This window comes from Semicossyphus pulcher, unplaced genomic scaffold, assembly GCF_022749685.1.
Source record: "Semicossyphus pulcher isolate SPU_LCO1_2020_fin unplaced genomic scaffold, fSemPul1.0.p SCAF_5, whole genome shotgun sequence".
Classification (NCBI taxonomy): domain Eukaryota; kingdom Metazoa; phylum Chordata; class Actinopteri; order Labriformes; family Labridae; genus Semicossyphus; species Semicossyphus pulcher.
This window is the reverse complement of record NW_027211726.1, coordinates 28,659,724-28,682,240: the sequence shown is the minus strand read 5'-3', so window position 1 is coordinate 28,682,240 and position 22,517 is coordinate 28,659,724. Positions and strand designations below refer to the sequence as shown.

Genomic DNA, 22,517 nt, shown 5'->3' with positions numbered 1-22,517 from the left:
TTACATAATTTCATTCAAAGTAAATAAGCTCAGTAATATTTTATATAATGCATTTTAATAAACATTTAATACACCGATCATTTCATCGGTTGCTTTTCTGTTTGTTAATGTTTGTGAGTTAATAACAGCAACATCACAGCTAAACAGAACATGAGGTTTTCACCCTTTTCCATCTGAAAATACCATTCACAATAATGCTCGAGGAATACACGTTTCTATGTGTGTGCACAAAAGTAGCTTCATGGGTAGTCTGTATATTGTGTCAGTAAACGGTAACCAAAAATAGATGATAGCTTCATTTTAGCCTTGTATAGCCTATGGTACATTTTTGTTGTTATTGCCATTATCATTAATAGTAGAACTTTGAAGAGAAAGAGTAGGCCTAATAGTGGTAGCCTACTGTCGAGAAACGGTTTTCTGTTCATTCTGATTTTATTTTGAAAGTCACGATGGTCCAGTTTCCTGTGTAAATGTTACAACGTGCTGCTGCTGGTCAAAGGTTTGTACCACTGTCGTCTCAGTCAGGGGTGTACCTCCACATTCAAACATTAAGAAATGGACTCGCCTTTTCACCTGGCATTTAATGGAATCTCATCACGCAGTAATTTGTCCTCAGTCCTAAATTATATGGATAATTGATTTTATCTCATTCCTATTACACAGGTAATACAACTAAGTCACATGTTTTGTAGATTCTACCACCAACAGAAACAGTGCTCCAGTAGCAGTCAACTGTGTTTTTAACCAAGGCTGTGATTATTTCAGTCAATGGGGGTTTTAACTTTCTCAGTATTTTGTTTTGTTTAGCTCTTAGTGTGATGAAAATTGAAAGCCTAACGATACACATTTCAAATATGTGACAGTTAATCAGGGCTGCGCAGCTCCAATCACCATATTATACATTTCCTATGGTGGCCCTGGAAGTCAAAACACAATAACATTTTAGAAAACAAAAATACATTCCACATAAAAAAACAAACATAATAAGTTTCTATTTATGGTTGTATGTCTGATGAATGAAACCAACAGGGTAACTTAACTTCATCCCTAAAACGAGCCGTCTTGTCTGAGAGAGAGAGAGCCAACAACAGTCCTGACTCCCACGCATGAGCTGCCAAAAATTAGCCGAAACTCTGAACCAAAACAAAGTTTGTGCAGATTCTTATGGAACATTCTCAAAAACACCACAAACATGATGGAGATATCAAGTACAAACTTTTACTTTGAGAAGGCGGTGTAGCTGTCAATCTGTAACTTTTAATTTGGCCATTCAGAGTCTCAAAATCCTCTGTCAATCAAAAACTAAATGTACAAATGCGCTGGCTGATCCAGCTGTCACAAGGAGAAGGGTGAGGTTTGACAAAAAGAAGCCGGAGAATTTACTGAGGAGAATAGAGCTCTCACCACACTATCAGCCTGTTGTGTGGTCAGATCAAAGTTTCCAACAGGACATGAAAGCTGTAGTATTTACTGTTTATTATCACTCTTATTCGTGTCTCACTGACTCAGTCGTACACACAGTACTGTCCAATTTCCATCTGTGGACATGTTGTGGACCTGATATTTGTTCTGTAGTTGTTCGTATTCCAATAGAGCAAGCCCAATAACTGTTTTACTGGAGGCGTCCAACTTGGTTTTCCGACTTGTTGTACTGGAACGCGGTCAACTCAGGCATGACATCATTCCCAGTTCAGACTTCTGAGGTAAATGGAAGGCACCATCAGTTCTGGAGGTCAGTTTGTGTTGCTCTTTTCTTAGTGCTTCAGTTTAGTTATTTTGGGTTGGCATGTTTTAAGGGCCCACATTTATCAATAGAAATATTTGTTACTTTTTACTTTTTGGTAAATAGAAAGAAAAACCTTTCTCAAAAACCACCTGTGTCTCTCTGGTCAATCAGCTCATGGCGGCATCCAAAATCCCAAAATAGAGGCTTCAAAAAGGCAGTTCACAAACCAGTGGGTGATGTCATAGCGACAAGGTCCATTATTTATACAGTCTAAGATTCACGCTCATTGAAAAGTGCATCAGACCTGGTTTCTATGTGGATAATGTAAGCATGCTGCTCTTTAGAATGAAGGAAAATGTGGGGAAGGAGAAGCGTTTATCTTTGCACTGATTATTCACAGGTGAAAATCTTCACTGCATTTCAGAAGGTCAGACAGATGGAGGTTTGCCCCCCCATTGACTTAAACTCACTGCTGACCTTCATGTCACACCTGTTTACTCTCTGTGTGCTTCCTCAAACTTCATCAGTATTTTTCCTATTTCTATTTTTAGGCCACATAATGAGCTGTGCAGTGACCGTGCAATTGCCTTTTCCAGAGATGTCGACCTGAGACTTGGTGACTTGGACTCGACTCGACTCGACTCGAGTCACTGTTTTGATTACTTGCGACTTGACTTGACAAAAAGTAAATTGCTTGAGACTCGACTTGGACTTGAAAGTTAATGACTTGAGACTTGACTTGAGGCATGATGACTCGGATGACTGGAGTGTGTTCATAAGATTGAATGTTAGCTGTTAAATATAAAATGATATAATTAAAACTTTCTGTCTAACTATCAAGTATGTATGCAGCGCAAACTGGAAATCATGGTTGGATGACTCAAAAAGCGGTATGTAATTGTCATGATGTGATGGCTGGCTGTCAGTCAAACTCCTCGCTATGGCAACACGCAACATCAAAACCCCGGCTACCTGATGTTTTTTCCTCAAAGAGAAGCCTCATCAGCAGTACTCATTACTCCTCAAAATGGTCTCAAACCATCATCATGGCTGCGTCTGTGCCAAGATAATACAGATACAATTCATTGGCGTACTTTTGGAACAGGTTCTATAAATTGGCCATTAATATCATTATTAGACGGGCTACTAATACCTTGTCTTTTGTCTTTATAAAGACCGGATACTACAGGTAAGAGTGCTATTCATCTAACACTCTAACTCTATGCGAAGGAGATGCGAAGGAGATGTGTTGCACTGCGTGAGGCAAATGGTGGTCACACCAGATACTGACTGGTTTTCTGACCCCCCCAGACAATACAGAAAAGCTGCACATCTTAGAGTGGCCTTTTATTGTGGCCAGCCTAAAGCACACCTGTGCAATAATCATGCTGTCTAATCAACATTTGTGAACAATATTTGAGAGAAATAGAACTTTTGTGTACATAGAAAAAGTCTTTGATCTTTGAGTTCAGCTCATGAAAAATGGGAGCAAAAACAAAAGTGTTGCGTTTATATTTTTGTTCAGTGTATGTCCCTATGTCCTTCCTCATTTTCATCGCACAATGTCTTTTTCAGTTGCTTATCAATTAAGAAGCAGTGAAATGATATTGACATAACAGCTTTTAAGCTTCCCAAGCTGAACAGGAGGGTAGAGGAAGGTGGACACCCTGTATATGGTAAATTCCTGTTCCTTGTCTCAACCTGGCTTCTACATTACCCACAATTCCACTCGACCAATGCTAATAGCAGCTAATGAATCAGTTTGAAGTCACGCTCACAGCTTGAGAAGCACTGTTGTAGTATATAAAGTACAGCGTCAAGCTTTGGGATAAATGTAACTCACACCAACAGAAAAAAGAACATTTGTAACCATGGTTTCACAGCTATTATAATAGGCAACATGAACAACAGCAAGGCAGACTCCTTGAAACCACTTCACTTTATGTGAGAAAATACTTATAAGTATATTGAACATCTTCACGTTTCACTCTGATGTTTACAGACTTGCACCAGTTGCTATTGTTATAAAACACATGTCTACCATTAGACTAGAAAGGGGTTGATTAGATCTTAAATGAAATGTAAACTTTAAAATGTTCCATAGTGGTGACTGTTTCTGGGTTGATATCACTTCAACATGAACGTGTATAAGAATGTTTTGGTAGTACAAGCGGCGTTCGCTGGCAGTGAATGATCCAGACTATTACCTGCTTCGCTTACAAATTGGATCTGGCAGAAGAAGTCTGCTTATTGTCCGGGTAATTTACCTCAGGTTAAGAGCTTCTTACATTAAGTGTTAACATATGCACCCTTGACAATGTCAGGACATTTTCAGGAGTGTAGTACATGTGTGAAAGGAGCAATGAAGTCTTAATACCCACATGAACCTGACTCAAATAACATCACCTAAGGCCTGTTACTTCACTTTTTTCTGCTCATGAATTTGTACTGTTAAATAGATGGAGTTCACTTGCTTTCATGCTCAACAGAGCATGAAGAAAAATTCTGAATTGCTGTCATCCTGAGAGTCAAACACACTGAACAGAGTGAGGTTTAAATTGAAAACAGGACTAGAATCCCTATATCATACTGATGTATTTATGAATATACAAAGAAGGTAAACACAATAGCTAGAACTTCCTGCAAAAGTCCTGTTGAGCATTACTTTATGTTACCTCCACCTTACCTCCACCTTTTGTCTCCTTCAGCATTCTGCAGTCTTTGTCTTCTTCTTGTCTGTATTCCTCATGTCTCTGTGAATCTGTAGGCCCTACGTGTGAATCACAGAATGAATATATTTATTACAGATGCAAACATCCTAACTGAACACGTTATTCCTATCATATCCTTACATTGATTCACAGAGCACAGAAAATGCACAAACCTCATTAGCTCAGCATCATTATTATAGGATAGAAAGTTTCACTTTATGAAAAGAACAAGAACAACATATCTCAGGACGGGACAACAGACTGGGAGAAATATAAAAGTGGCAAAAGAAATAAAGTATTAACAATACAATAAGTATGAAATAAATTCAATTTTATTCAAATTTACAAAATTACAACAGATATGCAACAACAGGTGTCAGTCGAAACATCCGGCGGTAAATAATATGTTCCTGTATATTTGAATTACTTTGCTTTCTTTTCAACAAGTGACATGGCCGGTTAATGAAAGATGTGGTTTTGAAAGTTTTGTAATCAAAACGCAACGCCCTGTGAAAGTAAACGCAGTTGCATGTATTTTCCTAGTTTCTCGAGCAATGTCGGAAGTAGAACAATTCTGCCTTCAAAATAAAACTAGAAGCATTAATGTAGAAAATTATTACAACTGCAACTTCAAGTAATACACTGCGAATTCGTTCTATTTTATATGTATTTTCATCCCAAATCGCATACACAAAACTAAAATGTAAAAAATCCCGTTTTTGTGCTTATCTTATCTTTATGTAGGCTACGTGTATAGATGACACAGCTTTTATTTTGAAGGAGGGACCCAATTTGACGTTTTTTAACTGACTTAACACTTAGCCTTTTGACTCAGTTTTTTCCTGAACTTTTCAGGCTTTGACGACTTTCATCGGAGTTGTGAATTAAACAAACATGGGTGCTTGTTTGGCAGTGAGTTCCCTTGCCAGTTGTGTGAGTATACATCTACTAGTTGTTGAAGTGTTGATGGTTGATAAACGTTTTGTATTTCTTACCATTTCTAAACTATTTTAGCTAGCCTAGGTTTATGCGGTGTTTAGCCAAGAAAACTACCTTTTGGTGATGTCATGCGAAACTTGTTATTAAAAGCCGATAGTTTACTGATATACCATATGTACACGAGTCATTGACAATTATAATCAAACGGACTAGTAAACTATTAGTTAGTAGATAAAAACGGCACATATTTTGAGAACAGGTAAGCTATAACACGAACGTTAAGTTACATTAACACCTTTGACGTCTTTTATTAGTTAGCGCCCTCCCTCTCTGAAAAGTTGTTAAAATTAGCAAACAAACCATTTAAATTTGACAAACTTGTGCTGCTTCGTCTGTGTTTACTTTATACCCAACTAACACTAACTTTTAGACCGACTTATACAATGCTTTAACAAAATGGCCTTCTATAAGGAAATAGACGTTATTGTGATGAAAGGCGGCAGTGAACTGCTAGATTTCTAAATGGAGTTTGGTGCGAGAGCAAATACGTCTTTTTGAGGTTCGTTTAATTTGTTAATCTTTGGTATGTTAATATTAAGAAATCGCCACAGTCAATCAGTAATATTAACAAAGTGTTGCGCTACGTCTGAAACTGTATTCAAGGTGTTCTCTAGAAATGCATAATTTCCGGGTTTACTCGCGAATCTCCGCCATGTCTTTTGGAGGAGGACGTCCATTTATTGTTGCTCTACTTCCCATAACAACCATTCTTGCCTTGGTTGATCCTCCTTCTGGGTATTGTGTACACACGTTTTATTTTACAACAAATAATTCTAACACATATATTTAACATTTGAAACTGTTTATATCATAATATAATATAATATATATACACAGTATATATATTATATTTTTTCCTGATTGGTCTAAATTTGAAATAAATAACACAAAAGTATAAAGTAGTAAGAATTAAATAATAATAATAATAATAATAATTAATGATTACGATTATTATTATTTTAAGTATCAACCCCTTCAAATATGACCCACTTAAATCTTCACCACTTAAGACACTCATTATCTTATGTTTTGTAATAATTGGAATGTAGATTATTAGTTTAGGTCAAATACAGTTAGCCTATATCTTGAAGATTGAAATGTGGCTTAGTCCACTTCTGATCAAAAGCTGCTAAATGAAGATATTAGAAATTCCAAACAATTCCAGAACTAGGTCATGCCATGTGTGCACTATGTAACACAGAAAGGTTAGAGTTTCCAAGACAGCAATTACCCTCCAGTACAGTTATGTCATTAATTATAGGACAGGTAGGCTTATTTATACAACACAAGGTAGGGGTGTAGTTCATTTTAAACAAAACATTAAAATATCATTAAAAAGACAATAAAAATACAGAGCAAAAGTAAGCTAAAATATGTAGAGAATAAAAAATGACTTTTAAAATCTTATTTAATGTAAGGCTGCAGTGAACAATAATAATTTGAGCTCTGATTTAAATGAGCTGACACCCAAGCAGACCTCAGGTAGCCTAATGAGGAAGCTTGTTCCGCAGGTGAGGATAATAGAAAATCTACACTTCACCGTGCTTGCTTTTAATACTGAGAACACTGACAGAACATATCCCAGATGACCTGAGGGGTCTGGATGCTCCAAAGTGAACAGTTAATCAGATTCGGTCATAGACCTAAGAATTTAGGTCTGTGACCATTAAATGCTGATGAAAGTATGGCAAAGCTGTAAATCTGACTCAAGCAGGCAGGTCTAATTTAGGTCCATTCCTAGAATTGGTTTTCAAATTGCCATTTTCTGTTTATTCTTTGAACATTTATTGTCATTGAATCTTGATGCTGGGCAACTGTGGCAATTTTCAATATAAATGCTGTTATAATACCAGAGTTTCCTTTTTGATGCCTTACTTTGAGAACTAACTAATCCAATTTTATCATTGAACAAAAGAAGGCAAATTCCTTTAATGGTGCTAACAGAAAGGTATTGAGGTTAGATTCCCTGCCATTTTATATTTTTGCAAAATTAAACATCTAAAAGGCATATACGAATTTGTATGTAATTTTCTAACATCCAGTGTTATCAATATGAGTTGTTTATGATATGCTTAAAGCAGAATCGGATAACTGTCATTGTGTCTTCATTTTGGCAGCATCTGTGGACAAAAGCAAAACACATGTGATGTGCATTTGGAAGCAAGTGAAAGAAAGAAACTTCTTTTCAAAAATATTTCTCACACCTTTTTTTGCTGCATGCTTTACTTGAGGTTATGTATCGATTTGTGGCTTTGTATGATTTATAGCCTAAGTGGAATATGACACAGCTCACACACCTACCAGCTAACAGATTCAGGTGCTCAGCATATTTTTAGTTGATAATTCATTTTTTAACATTGTCTTGTATTGTCCACATAATAACAAGCAACCAGCAAGATAAAGCTTGGTAGCAAGGCCAACAGGAATGCTACATTTTATACCAGTTGTTTAGCAGTACTGTGACCTCCATGGACTATACACGGCCACTTCCTCTTGCTGCTTCCATTTGACCTGCCAGCGTAACTGCTAAACTATGTCCGGGAAATTGACAGGAAATAGGAATTACCGTGTTTTATAGGTCAAATAAAGTTGAAAAATGAAATTGGGACTATTTCATTATCAGTTAAAAACTGGTTAAAGGCCTAAGTAAACTTGGCATCTTGTTTTTGTTCTTGTGTGGTTGTCATCTTGACTGCTTGTTTGTTAGACTTTTAGAGTTGTTTGTTGCTGAGGCAGTATGGCCGGTCTGAACCATGCAAACTGGATTCTTCTCGTCACAGCAGCTGAGCTGTTTACACCCAAGGCTTGTGTACTCTACTGCATATTTAGTGAAGGATGGCTGATCTCGGCTACAGTCTCCGCCTCAGCGCTTCACACACACACCTCACAGCAGTGTGCATCTGAATCATGCAGGAATCCTCTGTGATCCCTTTCACAGAGCTGGATCAGAAACAGACAAGGAGAGATTTGTGATGATGGCTGCTCTCATCACAGACCTGATTATTGCTGCTGTAAATCATCTTTCCTCTCTGCCTCTCCTGAAGAAGATGAAGCGAGATGGTTGCCCTGACAGCAGACACAGTGTTATTTGTTTTATTTTGGCATTGCAAGTCATGCATGCATTACCCTGATTATCGCACACCACAGAGGTCTGTCCCTGAGTTTCATGAAATATGAATCTCATGAAGGCCTAGCTAATTCTCTCCCTCATCTCTTCTCCAGGCGTCCTGTCTGTGCGGCTCGGCCCCCTGCCTCCTGTCAGCATGCTGCCCGTCAACGTACAACTCCACCATGAGCAGGCTGGCCTTCTCCTTCCTGCTGCTGCTCGGGACAATGGTCTCTGTCATTATGATCCTGCCGGGCATGGAGGAACATCTTAAAAAGGTACATTAGATAAAACGAGACTAGATCACATTTAATGGTCCACACAGGGCTGCTGCATCAGGCTCTTTAATCATTTCATGAGGCCCAAGTGTCATTATGTTTTCTCAACCCACATGTCATTTCTAAATCAAGAAAAAAATTCAAATTGGTTTCATAAGGCTGTAACCCAGCAACAGTGTTGTTAGTGCAGAGCAGCTGGACAGGATGCTTGGATTATGTGTTTATTAGGAGAGTTATGATTTCAATTTTAAATCCAAATGAGCTTTGAATTATTTTGGTTTTGGCCCTTATTTCAAAAAAGCCAATATTCCTACTAAGCCGTAGACATGGCAAAAAAAAATATTCCACTAAAATCCCCATTACATGCAGCTCTATATACTGCATTTAGCCCCAGCCTTACAAACTGTTGTGTTGACTAGTTGGTTTGTTGGCAAAGCACAGAGCCATAAACAGGCGAAAGGCTGTGTTTGGCACATTGTAGTAAAACCCCAAGTGAGACTATTCAAAATGTTCTGCATACATGTCCCAAGAATGCTCCTAAAATGTGACTATATTTGGATTATAGTCAGAACACGTTACATTTATAAGTCTTAAGTGGGAATATCTAAACCCATTATTTCCTGTGTGTGCTTCCACTCTGTCAGATACCAGGCTTCTGTGTTGGTGGCTCCAGCATACCTGGCCTGGAGAACAAGGTGAACTGTGACATCATTGTTGGCTATAAGTCAGTGTACCGTATGTGCTTCGCCATGGCCTGCTTCTTCTTCCTCTTCTCCATCATCATGATCCGAGTGCGCAGCAGCAAGGACCCCCGAGCTGCCATCCAAAATGGGTTTGTACAGCTGCTACAGTCCCACAGTCCTGTGTGATGAAAGTAGGCTGCACTCTGCTGGCCAAACATGGGAACAGCGCCTCGAAGATTGTGCTTCTACTGGAATAACATTTTTGTTCTGTACATACTAAGAATAACTTCACTTTCTCCTCTCAGTTTCTGGTTCTTTAAGTTCCTGGTGCTGGTCGGCATAACTGTGGGAGCTTTCTTCATTCCAGATGGCATCTTTACTACAGGTATGAAGCACAAGCTTGTGTATTAATCTTTCAGCCAAAGTGAAACATTTTTGTTATGCTAGGTTTAATTTCATCTAAAGACAGTTTGTGTTCATACTAACCACCAAGTGAACTCTCATTTTATCCAACCAGAACGAAGTGTCTTCTGCTCTCCTGTTTAGTTATGATAATGATAGCATCTGTCACTGTGCTTCATAATAACCTTCCATGACGTATATCTTGATTCCTCTTATGTCTGCTCTCAGTGTGGTATTACTTTGGCGTGGTGGGCTCCTTCATCTTCATCATCATCCAGCTCATCCTGCTGGTGGACTTCGCCCACTCCTGGAACCAGGCGTGGCTGGAGAGGGCAGAGGAAGGAAACAGCAAGTGCTGGTTTGCAGGTATCTCATTTATCCATTTTACCTTTTAGTGCAAGTGTAAAGTTCAGGACAATAACATTTTCTTAATAACAAAAAACAATAAAATTGATTTGAGTCATCAGAAAAGAACACAAATCTCTGGCATGGCAGATTTTAATAACAGAGTCTCAAAATGACCCTTTAGTTTTCATCATTTATGATTTTAGCGGGAGCCGAATTATCCACAGAGGTCTCTTCCTCTCTAAAACGAAGAAACCAGGGGATTCAAACCAGCAAAACTGCAAAAAAAAAAAGCAGTTTCAAATGATCAATGTTTTTCTACAAGGTGCTACAGAAGAAACAGGATTTGTTATGAGCTAAGCTGCTGCAAACTACGCTTATTTCTTAAATAAAGAATCTATCACTGTTCATCATTTACAAGTGTTACGACCCGGCTTAGAGGGAACCCTGGCGTGACATGGCCTGCCGTTATGAGGTTTATTTACATTTTTTAACTTCGGGGTGGGCTAACAGCAAAATAATAAACAGAAACTAAAAAATTTAAAATTGACCTACTCAGATTAGGTTTAAGAGTAATTACATTAAGGAAAGGCATAACAAAAACACAAATCAGTAACCTAACTCCTAACCAAAAACAGGAGTAGATGGTTAAACATAAATGCTACCCACCCCTACCAAACCTGGGCTGTTATAGCAGTTAGCAGATCTAGTAGTCTAACAGTCTTTTTGGCTGGCAGTCTGATTGGAAGTGGAGAGAGGATAGCCCGCAGCAGCTGCTGGAGTCCAGCCTTTAACCACGAGCTTGAAGACTGGAACCAATCAGCTACTCGGAACCTACACAATCGATCAGTCACTCAGCCAGTCACTCACACACACAGGCACTGCAGCAGAGAGAGAGGGAAAAAGAAGGAATCCACAGCACATGCAGAGGAGACTAAAACACACATACTAATGCATAGAAAATGTTCATACGACCTCAGGGTCGTAACACAAGGTTTTTACCTGGAGCTGAAGTATCCACAGGATTTCCTTCTCTCCAAACAAACAAACAAACAAACAAATTGACCTGGTGATTAAAACCTGTAAACACACAGAATAAAAGAGTTTAATGTTCAAGAAAGTTTCTCCAAAGCTCTTTGGTGAGGTCTCAGGAGCTACGAGCTGCACTTTCACTAACTTTAGCTCACTGGCTGATTAAAATCCTTCATCAGGTTACATTGTATAGCTTAAAACAACAGTGACGTTTCTTGAAACAGTTAGAAATGAGTCAGCTGGAACGGTTTCAGTGTCTGGGTGACAGCCAGCTCTTAGAAAGAACCCTCATAAACCTTTAACTCATGTAGACTGATATAGGACTTTGGTGTGGCACTGAACTGAAAAACAACAACTAGCCAATTGTCAAAAATCTGTTTCAAATGACAAAATTCTGAGTCCAGTAAAACCAAAAATAAAATTACTAGTGATGTATTTGACAATAAGCGTAAATTAAATATAACTTATTCAAGTATGTTTGTGCATAATGTGGTTGGAAAAGTTGAACTGCATTAATTAGGGTCTGTATATCTGTATAGAAGTGATCAATCAAACTACCACTGCAGGTTATTAGACTGACTGAACTACATTTACATCAAGTTTTGTTTGAGTGACTGATGACTCTTGTCTTCGCTTGTGCTTTCCTCTCAGCTCTGCTGTCCGTCACCGTCATTAACTTCGCCCTGGCGTTCACTGCTGTCGTGCTCTTCTACGTGTTTTACACCCAACCTGACGACTGCACAGAGCACAAGGTCTTCATCAGCCTCAACTTCCTGTTCTGCATCGTTGTGTCTGTCGTGGCCATTCTGCCCAAAGTTCAGGTAATGTAGACACCGCAGAAGACGGATGTTAATATGTTAATATATGGACTGAAGATGATGAGTTAATCTGTCATGTATAGCCTCTTTCACGCATGCCTGACAATTTCAGCACCGTCTGACCCGGACAATCTTATTCTGTTTTAAAAGATTGTAAGCGCGGCTGTGTAGTGTCGGTCTCATTAGTCGGGTTAGATCGTTTCAACAGGTAACCACGAGCCTCCTTCACGCGCGGCTCACCTGCTGCTGTGAAAACTATCGCGGGTGAAAAACGTGCCGCTCATGATGAATGTAAACAGAGCAGACGAATAGGGAGAGAGATACAGAGAGAGCTGCTGTGTGCAGGTACAGCAGGTGAAGGTGTGAGGGGAGAAATAACTGAAGAGAAGCAGGGTGAGCAAATGAAAGTAGTTTTGTGAACCAACACTAACATATGATTGATAGATAGATAGATAGAAGAATAATGAAGCACAGTTATAATGGTATTACAATATAACTTTCTTTAAATAGGGTGACGCATTGTTCGCTGGAGTTATTATTATTTATTTTTTTTAGAGAATTTTTTTTTACTTATTTACAGTTTTGTTTTATTGGCACGTTTTATTTTTTGACTCCTCCCATGTGTCCACAGGAGGCCCAGCCCAGCTCAGGTCTGCTCCAGGCCTCCATCATCTCCCTCTACGCCATGTACATCACCTGGTCAGCCATGAGCAACAACCCCAGTAAGTCCAATGAATCTGAAACACAACACAGCTATTAACTAGTTGTCATATTGTATGCTGTTAAAAGGTTTTCTGTGTGTGTGACCTTAGACAGGCAGTGTAACCCCAGCCTGTTGAGTTTGGTCCAGCCCAGCAGTCCAACTCCAGCTCCAGGTCCTGCTCCTACCCGGGCCCCTGGAAACATCCAGTGGTGGGACGCACAGGGCATCGTGGGATTGATCATTTTCTTATTCTGTACTCTTTATGCCAGGTAGGTTGCTGTTACTGTAGTGTTTGTTTTGATTTGCCTTTACAAAAGATTTAAGAATAAGTTCTGAAGTTATACATTCATCACTTACTGCAAGTCACTTTTTTTATTCTGCTACCAGAAACTCCACATTAAGTGAAGAGTTAAGTTCAGCATTGCAGTCATGGAAGCTGAAAGCAGACACACTGGCTTCAGGCTCAGTGAAATCACTGATAACCATTCGAGAACAACACCGAAAGAAAAACAATCACTGCCTAGGGTTAAAGGCAGCTGCTCGTTTAGACAATGTGCTCATATTGTCTATCCTTAATTCATGTCATGACTTTGGCTAAATAAGCATGTGTTTTATTTCTGGGATTAATTTGCATTTAGAGAGTTGGAGAGCTCAAGGACGCACGTATTTGTATAAATGTAACAAAGGTTGCCCAGTAAACCAAACTCCTTAAAGATGCTGCATGAGTACACATAAACATTCATGATCATGTTCAACCATAAATCAAACTTTTTCTTCATTAAATTATATATTAAATATATTTTATAAATTCTCAGCATGCAGAATGAGTACTTGTACTTTGATGCTTACGCAGTATTGTTTCTGAAACTTTCATGCCAATAAAGCCAATACGTTTTATTTAATTAAATAAAAAACAAGGTTGTTTAAGAATTGACAATATATGTTTTGGCAAAGTAAAAATCTACAGCATGTTGTTATTTCAGCATCCTATCAACCCCCTTTTATTGTGATCAAATCACAGCAAAATCTTTGTGACTTGCTAGATACAGTGAAACCCCCATTCACCACAGACAGATGGACAGACGCTCTGCAGCTCAAACCAAACGCAGGTTTTGGTTTCCATTCGGGGAACCTGGTGCCAAGCTAAGCCAAACCATGCAAACTCTGCACCTGCACATTGAAGTTTATCCAGACACATTGCACAGCGAGGGGGATGAAATTAACTGCTTGCTCTTCAGGTTGAAATTATGAACCCAGACATCACAATGTTTGGATTTGGACAGGCAAATATTCACAGGTTGTGTTTAACCAACGCAAATAAACACAATTGATCCAGTGGGCAAACATGTGCAAGTAATGCAACGTAAGAATTGGCTCCACTCTTTGTCTGAACACAGCTTGATAGAGATAGACAGATATTTCAGACGCTGTCATATCCTGTCTTTTGATACAGTCTGTCAAGATAACTTTTTGTGCTCACATCCTCCACAGCATCCGCTCCTCCAACAACTCCCAGGTCAACAAGCTGATGCGGACTGAGGAGGGCCAGGGCCTGACTGCCATCGAGGAGGCTCCGGCAGGGGAGGACGGAGTCAGACGGGCTGTGGACAACGAAGAGGACGGAGTCACCTACAGCTACTCCTTCTTCCACTTCAGCCTCTTTCTGGCCTCCCTCTACATCATGATGACCCTCACCAACTGGTACAAGTAAGTATCTGTTAGTTTTTGTTCATGGCATGTGACAGGGCGACTTTCCTGGAAATTCTCTCTGACTTTATTCTGGACTCCTCAGGCCCAACACCGACTACACGGTGATGCAGAGCACCATGCCGGCCGTGTGGGTAAAGATCAGCTCCAGCTGGCTCGGATTGGCCATCTATCTGTGGACCCTGGTGGCCCCGCTGGTGCTCCCTGACAGAGACTTCAACTAGAAACGGTGAAGTCACTAACCTATTGCTTTTTGCACCTTGAGGAAACATAGCTTTAGCTTCAAATGAGTCTGTTTAATCTTCTTATAATTCCACTTTTAAAATTTTAAATAAATAGTTACAAGCTTTGTTTTGGAGCTAAAGCCATCGCCAGTTTTGGATATAGGGAGGATTGTTTAAGATGAGCTTTAAGCACACATTCCAGCTTTTTTATTACCTCAGGTCGCTTTGTGTTATTCCTTCTACTGTAACAAATAAGCACTACATACCCGGACCAAATGAATCTTGGATTATCCCTGTGGGGAACTGATGTTTTAGCTTTGTTTCACAACATCTGCTGTAGTCATTTGTACTCTCTTTTTTCATTTCCTTTACCAAAGTTTGGGCATCCAAATATTTGTTCTGTTTTTCATTGTACAGCTTTTTTTTAGTGCCAGGTTTTATATCAAAAGTTCTTTTATATTATATTTGCACACAAGCTATTCAAATGGATCGTCAAATCTTTTTATGAGATTAACTTTAATGTGTAAAGCTGATTCCTCAATATACTCTATATGTATGTTTTCATTACAATCAATAAAGTTGACCTTCTGATATCTCGAATTGGTGTGTAGGAAACATTTCTGTCCTGTAGGTGGGGCTGTTGTCCCTCAAATTTGACTTTCTTTGTAGGAGTAAAACTGATTTCATCATGTACTATTGATTGTTATATGTTGTGTGAGGTTATTAGACCTGTATTATACCTGTTTGGTTTTTTTGTACACACTACTTTGTAAATAGACTCATGCCTTATTTAGAAACTGCAAACGCGATGTCATCGAGTAAAGTCAGCAGGGACTTCCAAATGCTTCACAACCCTCCCTCCGTTAATCACATGATCCAGCTAAAATGTGATTTATTGTGTTCCTTGGATGTAGGATTCCCCAGTGCAACACACACACACACACACACACACACACACACACACACACACACACACACACACACACACACACACACACACACGGCAAGTAATGTAGAGGGAATGTGTTTTCCCCTATCACAAGATCAGCATGAGCAGGGGGCTGAGCACAACACTTCATTATACTTCACAATATTCATTCACTCGTGTTTGGGAAGAACTACAAATGAGCGGCCTGTGAAGTTGTGTTCAGACATCCGGTGGCAAAACTCAGACATTATACCTGTAAAACATGATTCAAGATTCAAGATGTTTATTGTCACTCCAGTTATACAGGTACAAACGTGTGAAATTCTTTAGCTTGGGTGTTCCATTTAAAAGGGTAAGAAATATAAAAGACATATAAAATATATTAATAAAATATATAAAAAAATAAGAAAGCAGTACTAAACGAATTAAAATGTGAAATAAAATTAAAATATATGTAGAGCTAAATATATACATCTTAGGCAAAATATATACAATTAAGGCAGAAGGTGGAAATATAAATATATACATTAAATGGTCAAGATATACATTTGGGCTGAAAACTTACATTATAACTAAAACAAACACTAACAAGCCGAGCTAGCTTGCAAGTGGCCCTCCTCCTACGGGGCCAGCGCCTCCTGACATGAACATTTCTGCAGGTATACTGTCTGATTCAACTTCAACTGTATTGTCCCCGAGGGGAAATTTGTTTCTCAGCCAGTTAAAAACATAAAACACTTAGAGAACACAGACGTAACATACAACACATTAGAATACAAGAATACATGAAGCAGAGAGTATGTAAAACCATTTAATAAAACCAAAATTAAAAACCTTAAATAGATACCATAAGTGAACAGGTAAATGTTGAATCTACTGGGTCATCATTAAAATGTAGTAATTTTCATTTTCAAAATAAAGTTAATATAATGTTTCCTTAAAGGAGAGATAATCTATGACTTTTTCTGCTCCATCTCTTATAAGATAAGTTAAAATCAGTTTGTGTATTTATAAAATATGACCAGATTGTCCCTTTAGAAGCACAGATAAACCGACAGTATACGGATCACTTATGTTCTTGCAGATATTTACGGCATGGTCGAATGAATGTAATGCATTGACAGTACTTCTAATGCCCCACATAAACTTTATTGAATGACACTACGTTTCCCACAATGCAACCGATGGTATCTTTTCATCCTCCACATGTCCGGTTTGTAACGCAGGAAATATGACATCATTGGGGGTTTTCTTCTCACACATACCATCTGAACTGCTCTTTCTTTCTCTTCATTATGCAGTTTGTATTTGTCCTAAACAATAATAACAATAACCAGTTACAATAGCAGCTACTAGGTTTTTCATTCATCACGGTAATACTGACTATTACTGATTTAAAAGTGAACATTTTTGTCTGTTTATTTTCTACAACCTGCAGTAAGCTTGTTGCCCAGAACGCCCCAAACACAGCCAAATGAGATAATACAGGGAGAGGTCGGAGTCAGTGATCATACAGGCATCTCCACACAGTGTATTCAGTCATGTATAACATTGTTCATGAGACAAATTCTTATTACTTTTTCAGTTTAATCGAGATGCTGAAAAAGTCAGCTTCTTCTCATTATCAGAGTTGGGATTGTACCTGACCTCACTGTTTTCTGCCAAAATGAAGAGTGTTGGTTATTTCACATGACAGATTTTGTTTTTAAGTGGGCGGGGCTCAGTACTAAAAAAGTGATGTTATGTATGCCAATGACAAAACGCTGACGCAACTGATTTATGTAAGAATTCATTGACTGTAGCTAAATTCAGTCTCCATCTATGTGGAATGATAATCAAGAGGTACTCTGGGGAATAACCCAAAACAAGGGGCCGTCATCATGACAATAAAACACACGAATAATATTTTTTTCTTGTTTCTCCAAAGAAAACACAAAACAAGGGATTTAAGAAGCAGATGTTTACACTGTTAGAGTCAAAAAACATTCAATTTAATTTCTTTAATATTAAATATTGACAGTTTTTGTCAATGTGATTACTTTTTATTAGTCCTAGAGATATTTAAGAGATAGTTTACAACATAAATACCTTTGTATTTGGGAGAAAACTGGATTAGTCAGTTAATTTTTATACACTTTTACTTAAAGACCAATGTGATTTGAATCACAAAGTGTTTCCATCAGTTTTTCCTCTAAGCTGATTGTTGACATACACAACATGAAGCAGGCTAATTTGGCACAGTGACCAACTGGTTATGTCAGTAATCTGTCATCGGTCCAATTTCTCTCAGGAGGTTCAGCCGTGCGCGTGTCGCTCAACATTTGGAGGCTAACGACACGAGACGGGGGTTCATGGACACCCGTGCTACACCTTGGCACCCTCTTCACACATTCAGACCATCTCTTAACAGCAGCTGCATGCCTGAAGTTTTTATCTGACCCACATTGTTATGGATGACAGTGACAGTGGTAGTCCCCGGCCAGCTGTGAGCAGCAGGCTGACCTAATGCTGTTATATAATGCTGAATGAGGCGCTGATCAGTTGCATAAGACAGTTTTTAGGAGCAATCTCATGGGGGGTGATGACATGCCTCAGCCTGTTGTGGTTTGGTATTCCCGGCCCGTCCATGGGGGACCTTCACCATCATCATCACAGTCATTAACAGTGATAGCATGGCTCCTCCTTGGGGGGCTGAAAGCACCTGGCAACCAGGTAAAAACAAGCCAAATGGAGCTCCGAGTCTTTGTCACTGGCAGCCCCTGTAGTCTTCATTAGACGGCTGTAGAATGATAATCTCTCACCTTCTATTACTGGTATGAGTATGAGGACCAAATGACATCAGGGTACATATCAGTGGTGGAAAAGGATTGGGGTTAATCAATAAAATAAATACTTGTTGAATAATTGATGACTACAACTCTTGATGATTCTAATGACACCACATTAAGAATGAGATCATCATAATTGGCTGATTAAAATCCTAATTGTGTTTTTGATTCATCCTTTATCAGTGCATTACATTCACGTTTGCTACAGCTTATACTTCATCTGCTTCGTTGTCCTCGTTTGTTGACACTTCTTTTGTGCCATCTTGTAGCAAAGGTACAACACACTAATTAGTGTAAAAACAACATGGCAGCCATCTCTGCAGTCAAGTCATTCTACAGCCGTTAAACACCTCCAATTTTATGGTTAAAACTTAAAAACATTTCTCTTTTGATGCAGCACAGAATCATTTTCAATATTGTAACATGCGATTATACTGATAATTAGGAAGTGCTTGTTTGAGGACATTGAGGAGTATTATTCATGCAAAGTGAAAGTGAACCTATAGCTTGGAAGATTTAGAAATAAACCGACAGTTTACAAGGGAATAAATAGTTTTTGCGTGTGGAACTGATTAGGCCTCATTGGAGAAAACTCTGATGTGGAGGAAAATGAACAACTTTTAGATATGTTGCATTGTTTACAAATGTTGACTCTTAATTGTGACTCTATTCTGTTGTACTCCCTTTATGAGAACATAATTTTTCCTTTCTCATTCTTCTTTTTCACATCTTTCCACACAGGTCACATCCCAAATAGCTAAGAAAGAGTAAAAAGCTTCCAAACCACAGGTCAGGTCTCTTTTAAAAGCTGTCAAGAACCTCAAAGTATTAACAATAATGCCATTACGTTGCATTTGTTACTAAAGAAAATACTTTATTCCAGTTAGAGTCTTAACCAAGTGTAAAGATTTTTTTCAGAAGTTTCAGGCTATATCAGTTGAAACTGAAAAGGGGCGCGGCCTCGCGTCAGCGCGCGTGGGTCTAGGTAGTAGCGTGTTTGCCTCGCGCTCCTGTTTCGGGCTGTTTACCGAGTAAAGCTAACCTGAATAAGACACACAAAAAGATAAGAATTGAGGCGATTTTATCCCTCGAAATAAATCGATCAGAAAAATGACAGTGCATGTATCAAGTATTTATTCATCAACATACACTTAATTCATTCTAATATGATTTGTGACTTTATAGCACATTAAGTTTAACAGTGACATTTAAATGATCCTGAGCTTTGAGCTATTTTGTAAGTTTGTATTTTATGTAACGTAGTTAGGGCCTTGTTTTTATTGACCATTAATACCTCGTTTTATTTTTAAGTTACTTGCTTTTGTTGAAAAGTCACCTTAATATACCATGTCTTCTGTTTACCATACATTTACAATGGTGATGGTAAATCGACTGAAGCATCAACTTTCAGAATGTACTCCGTCCAACTACCACTATAATATCTGGACTGGACATTCCGACAACAACTTGAGTATTTATACTATACCAGTCTAATAAAAAGCGAAACCCCACAGCAATAGACCATACATTTTTTATAATAGACCGCTGTTGACAGGTTAGGGAGCCAGATATCATCAGCTGGAGGTGTCATGATTAATTAGGATAATTACTATTATCTGAGGGACTGTATGAGGTGCTGCTGAAGATGACAATATCAAACTAGCTGAAAGATAACAGAACGTTTCCGGTCTAAAATGTCATTTTAGCTACGTAATCACAACTCACTATATAGAGCCCTGGCCGAAAACTGTGTAATCTGATTGTATTTATAAAAGTTCAGGCAACGTACAAGTTTACAAGTTGAGTCAAAGACATGAATGTTATGTATTGCTTTAGTATTTCATCTCCACGTTTTGTCAACGCCCCAACGCGTGTACTTTCCGCTTTTATTTTGAAGGTAACGACTGTAAACTTCCTGTGTAGGCGTGACGCACGTCGGCTGACTTGACGCAGCTTGTGGAGCCGTGGCCGCACCGCAGAGAAGTGAAGTTGAGCATCCTGCAGGTAATGTACGCTCATACACTGATGTCAGTGACGCTTTGTTGTTAATAATACCATGTGTTTGGTAGCTTTGTTTTATTGTGACATTTAACATAGTATGACTGGACGGGTGTTCTTGCTCAGCATATTTTTTCTTGACGCTATATGTGCGGAATGGTAAGATAAAGGTAGCTAACGTTAAGATGGGCAGCGTTACCAGAGCTAAGAGGGAGTGTTGTCCGGTTTCTGTGCTGTTTTGGCTAACACGTTAGAAGGGTGTTAAGCTACCTGAACTAGTCCTGGGCTAACGTTAGTCCATTCCCCGAACTGGCTTCATTCATTGTCTGTGAGAGGGAGGAGGTGGCGAGCTGCGGCAAGTCAGCTAGAATTGGACATAACAAGACAGGAAGCTAATTGAATTCCTTTTCAAAATAAAAGTCTTGAACTTGTTTTGGATAAAAGTACGTCAAGTACGGCATTGCTGATGTTTAACAGCCGAGGTGGTGTTGTAATAACTATAGAAAATAAAACTCAAAACATAAAGAGCGGAGCTATTGCTGGGACATATGTATGTATAGAATTGATGGGTTTGTGATGCAGTTTTATTTTGAAAACGTTTTTTTCTGGAGGCTTTGCTAATACCTTTAGCTTGACGTTTATTGTAGTAGCAGAACTGCATGGTTCAACATAGAAAACTGGAGTAGCCTAGTCTAGCTCTATGTTGCCAAAGTGTTTTGTTAATCGATATTGCCCCGTAGTACTGCTGCTGCTTTAAAACGATGTCATTACGTTGTTACGCTGCTATTTTGTGTTCAAATAATTGTAAATCTAGTCTATTACCTATGTAGACATATTAAACCAAATGAGACCGTTTTATACAGGTGTGTGGCGTCAGGGCTTTCGGTTATTGGTGTGTTGGACTGGGCTACATCGTCGCTCTGCGCCCTGTTTGTAGGCAACCAAATTCCATTCAAAAAATCAGGCATTTTAATGTATTCTCAATCCGCCTGCAAGCGCGCATGCCCGTTAAGATCAAGTAGTTTTACGAATTATTTCTGTTTTTGCAAAGGTATAATCCATCAACTAGCAATTATTTTCCTTAATTCTGTTTTTATTTCAGCCCACTGCTTTTTTTGGAGAAAGAAAGTGTGAAACCCAGGAACAAACTGCCTTTATAAATGCCGAATTTACACAAAAACCTGCAATTTTTTTTAAGAGAAAGAAATAAATACTACTATTCGTGTGCCCTAATCGAAATTCTTATTGAGAAGCATATTTAGACTAAATCTTGTGATTTATGCGACGTATTTTGGCGTTGCTGATCCCCACATGCAACAGAAAACGAAACCCATCGGCTCCAGCTCTGCCTGCGTAACGCCTCCCTGCTGCTCGGACATTTCTGCATAACCTGCTTCCAAGGAATCCAACATGACATCATGCGTGAGAAACAGTGGCGTTCAGGGCGGATTTTTAGTTGTTGTGTTTTTGTGTGGCAGCAGGATCAAAACGCCGATAATATTACGTAATCATACTGAGCTTGAATTGGAGGGTTGATTTGGTTATTAGTATAGTGCCCAAGTGGATAAGCTCTTGCCTCCCATGTTACAGTGGATTTCGGAAACAAATGTGGGTTCACGTTCTCTATGTCGGTTGAAATAAAAACAAATATGCATGATGATGTTCCTGCAAAGAGCAAGAAAATGAGCTACTGGGCGGATCAAGTCTGCAGCTCTGAAACACTCCTCATTGCAATGATGCCTGCTGGATTAGAGGGCATCTGAGGACAGCTCTGGCTTGCAACATCGCTCTGCTGCAAAAACACTCGATACAACAACAGGGTCTTTTTTCATCTCCACCATGGGAATGTGATTTGTTTATCAGAGGATTTAGAATTATCCTTGAAAGACACACAACATGTCAGGCAACAACATATCTGTCTGAGTATTCAGCGTCTGATTATTTGATGAATTGTCCACTCCCAAATAGGGCTGCAAGTGATTATTTTCACTGTCTATTAAACTATTGATCCTTTATCCATTCTCCCCAT

General features: G+C 38.9%; 1 protein-coding gene across 1 annotated transcript; it reads left to right on the top strand.

Annotated features, from left to right (window-relative positions):
• Positions 1 to 5,281: 5,281 nt before the first annotated feature.
• serinc2 (serine incorporator 2) lies at positions 5,282 to 15,334 on the top strand. The gene is made up of 10 exons (XM_069681767.1): positions 5,282 to 5,370; positions 8,659 to 8,820; positions 9,465 to 9,652; positions 9,809 to 9,888; positions 10,134 to 10,271; positions 11,934 to 12,103; positions 12,732 to 12,822; positions 12,913 to 13,072; positions 14,295 to 14,510; positions 14,596 to 15,334. Exons 1-10 carry the CDS (start codon positions 5,332 to 5,334, stop codon positions 14,732 to 14,734), a joined length of 1,383 nt encoding a protein of 460 aa, XP_069537868.1. The 5' UTR covers positions 5,282 to 5,331; the 3' UTR covers positions 14,735 to 15,334.
• Positions 15,335 to 22,517: the final 7,183 nt, after the last annotated feature.

Excerpts from the sequence above, each read along its gene's own strand:
- serinc2 (XM_069681767.1), top strand. The coding sequence starts at position 5,332 with ATGGGTGCTTGTTTGGCAGTGAGTTCCCTTGCCAGTTGT. Across the intron at positions 9,889-10,133 it reads AGATGGCATCTTTACTACAG|TGTGGTATTACTTTGGCGTG; the intron begins GTATGAAGCACA and ends GTCTGCTCTCAG. Across the intron at positions 14,511-14,595 it reads ACCCTCACCAACTGGTACAA|GCCCAACACCGACTACACGG; the intron begins GTAAGTATCTGT and ends TGGACTCCTCAG.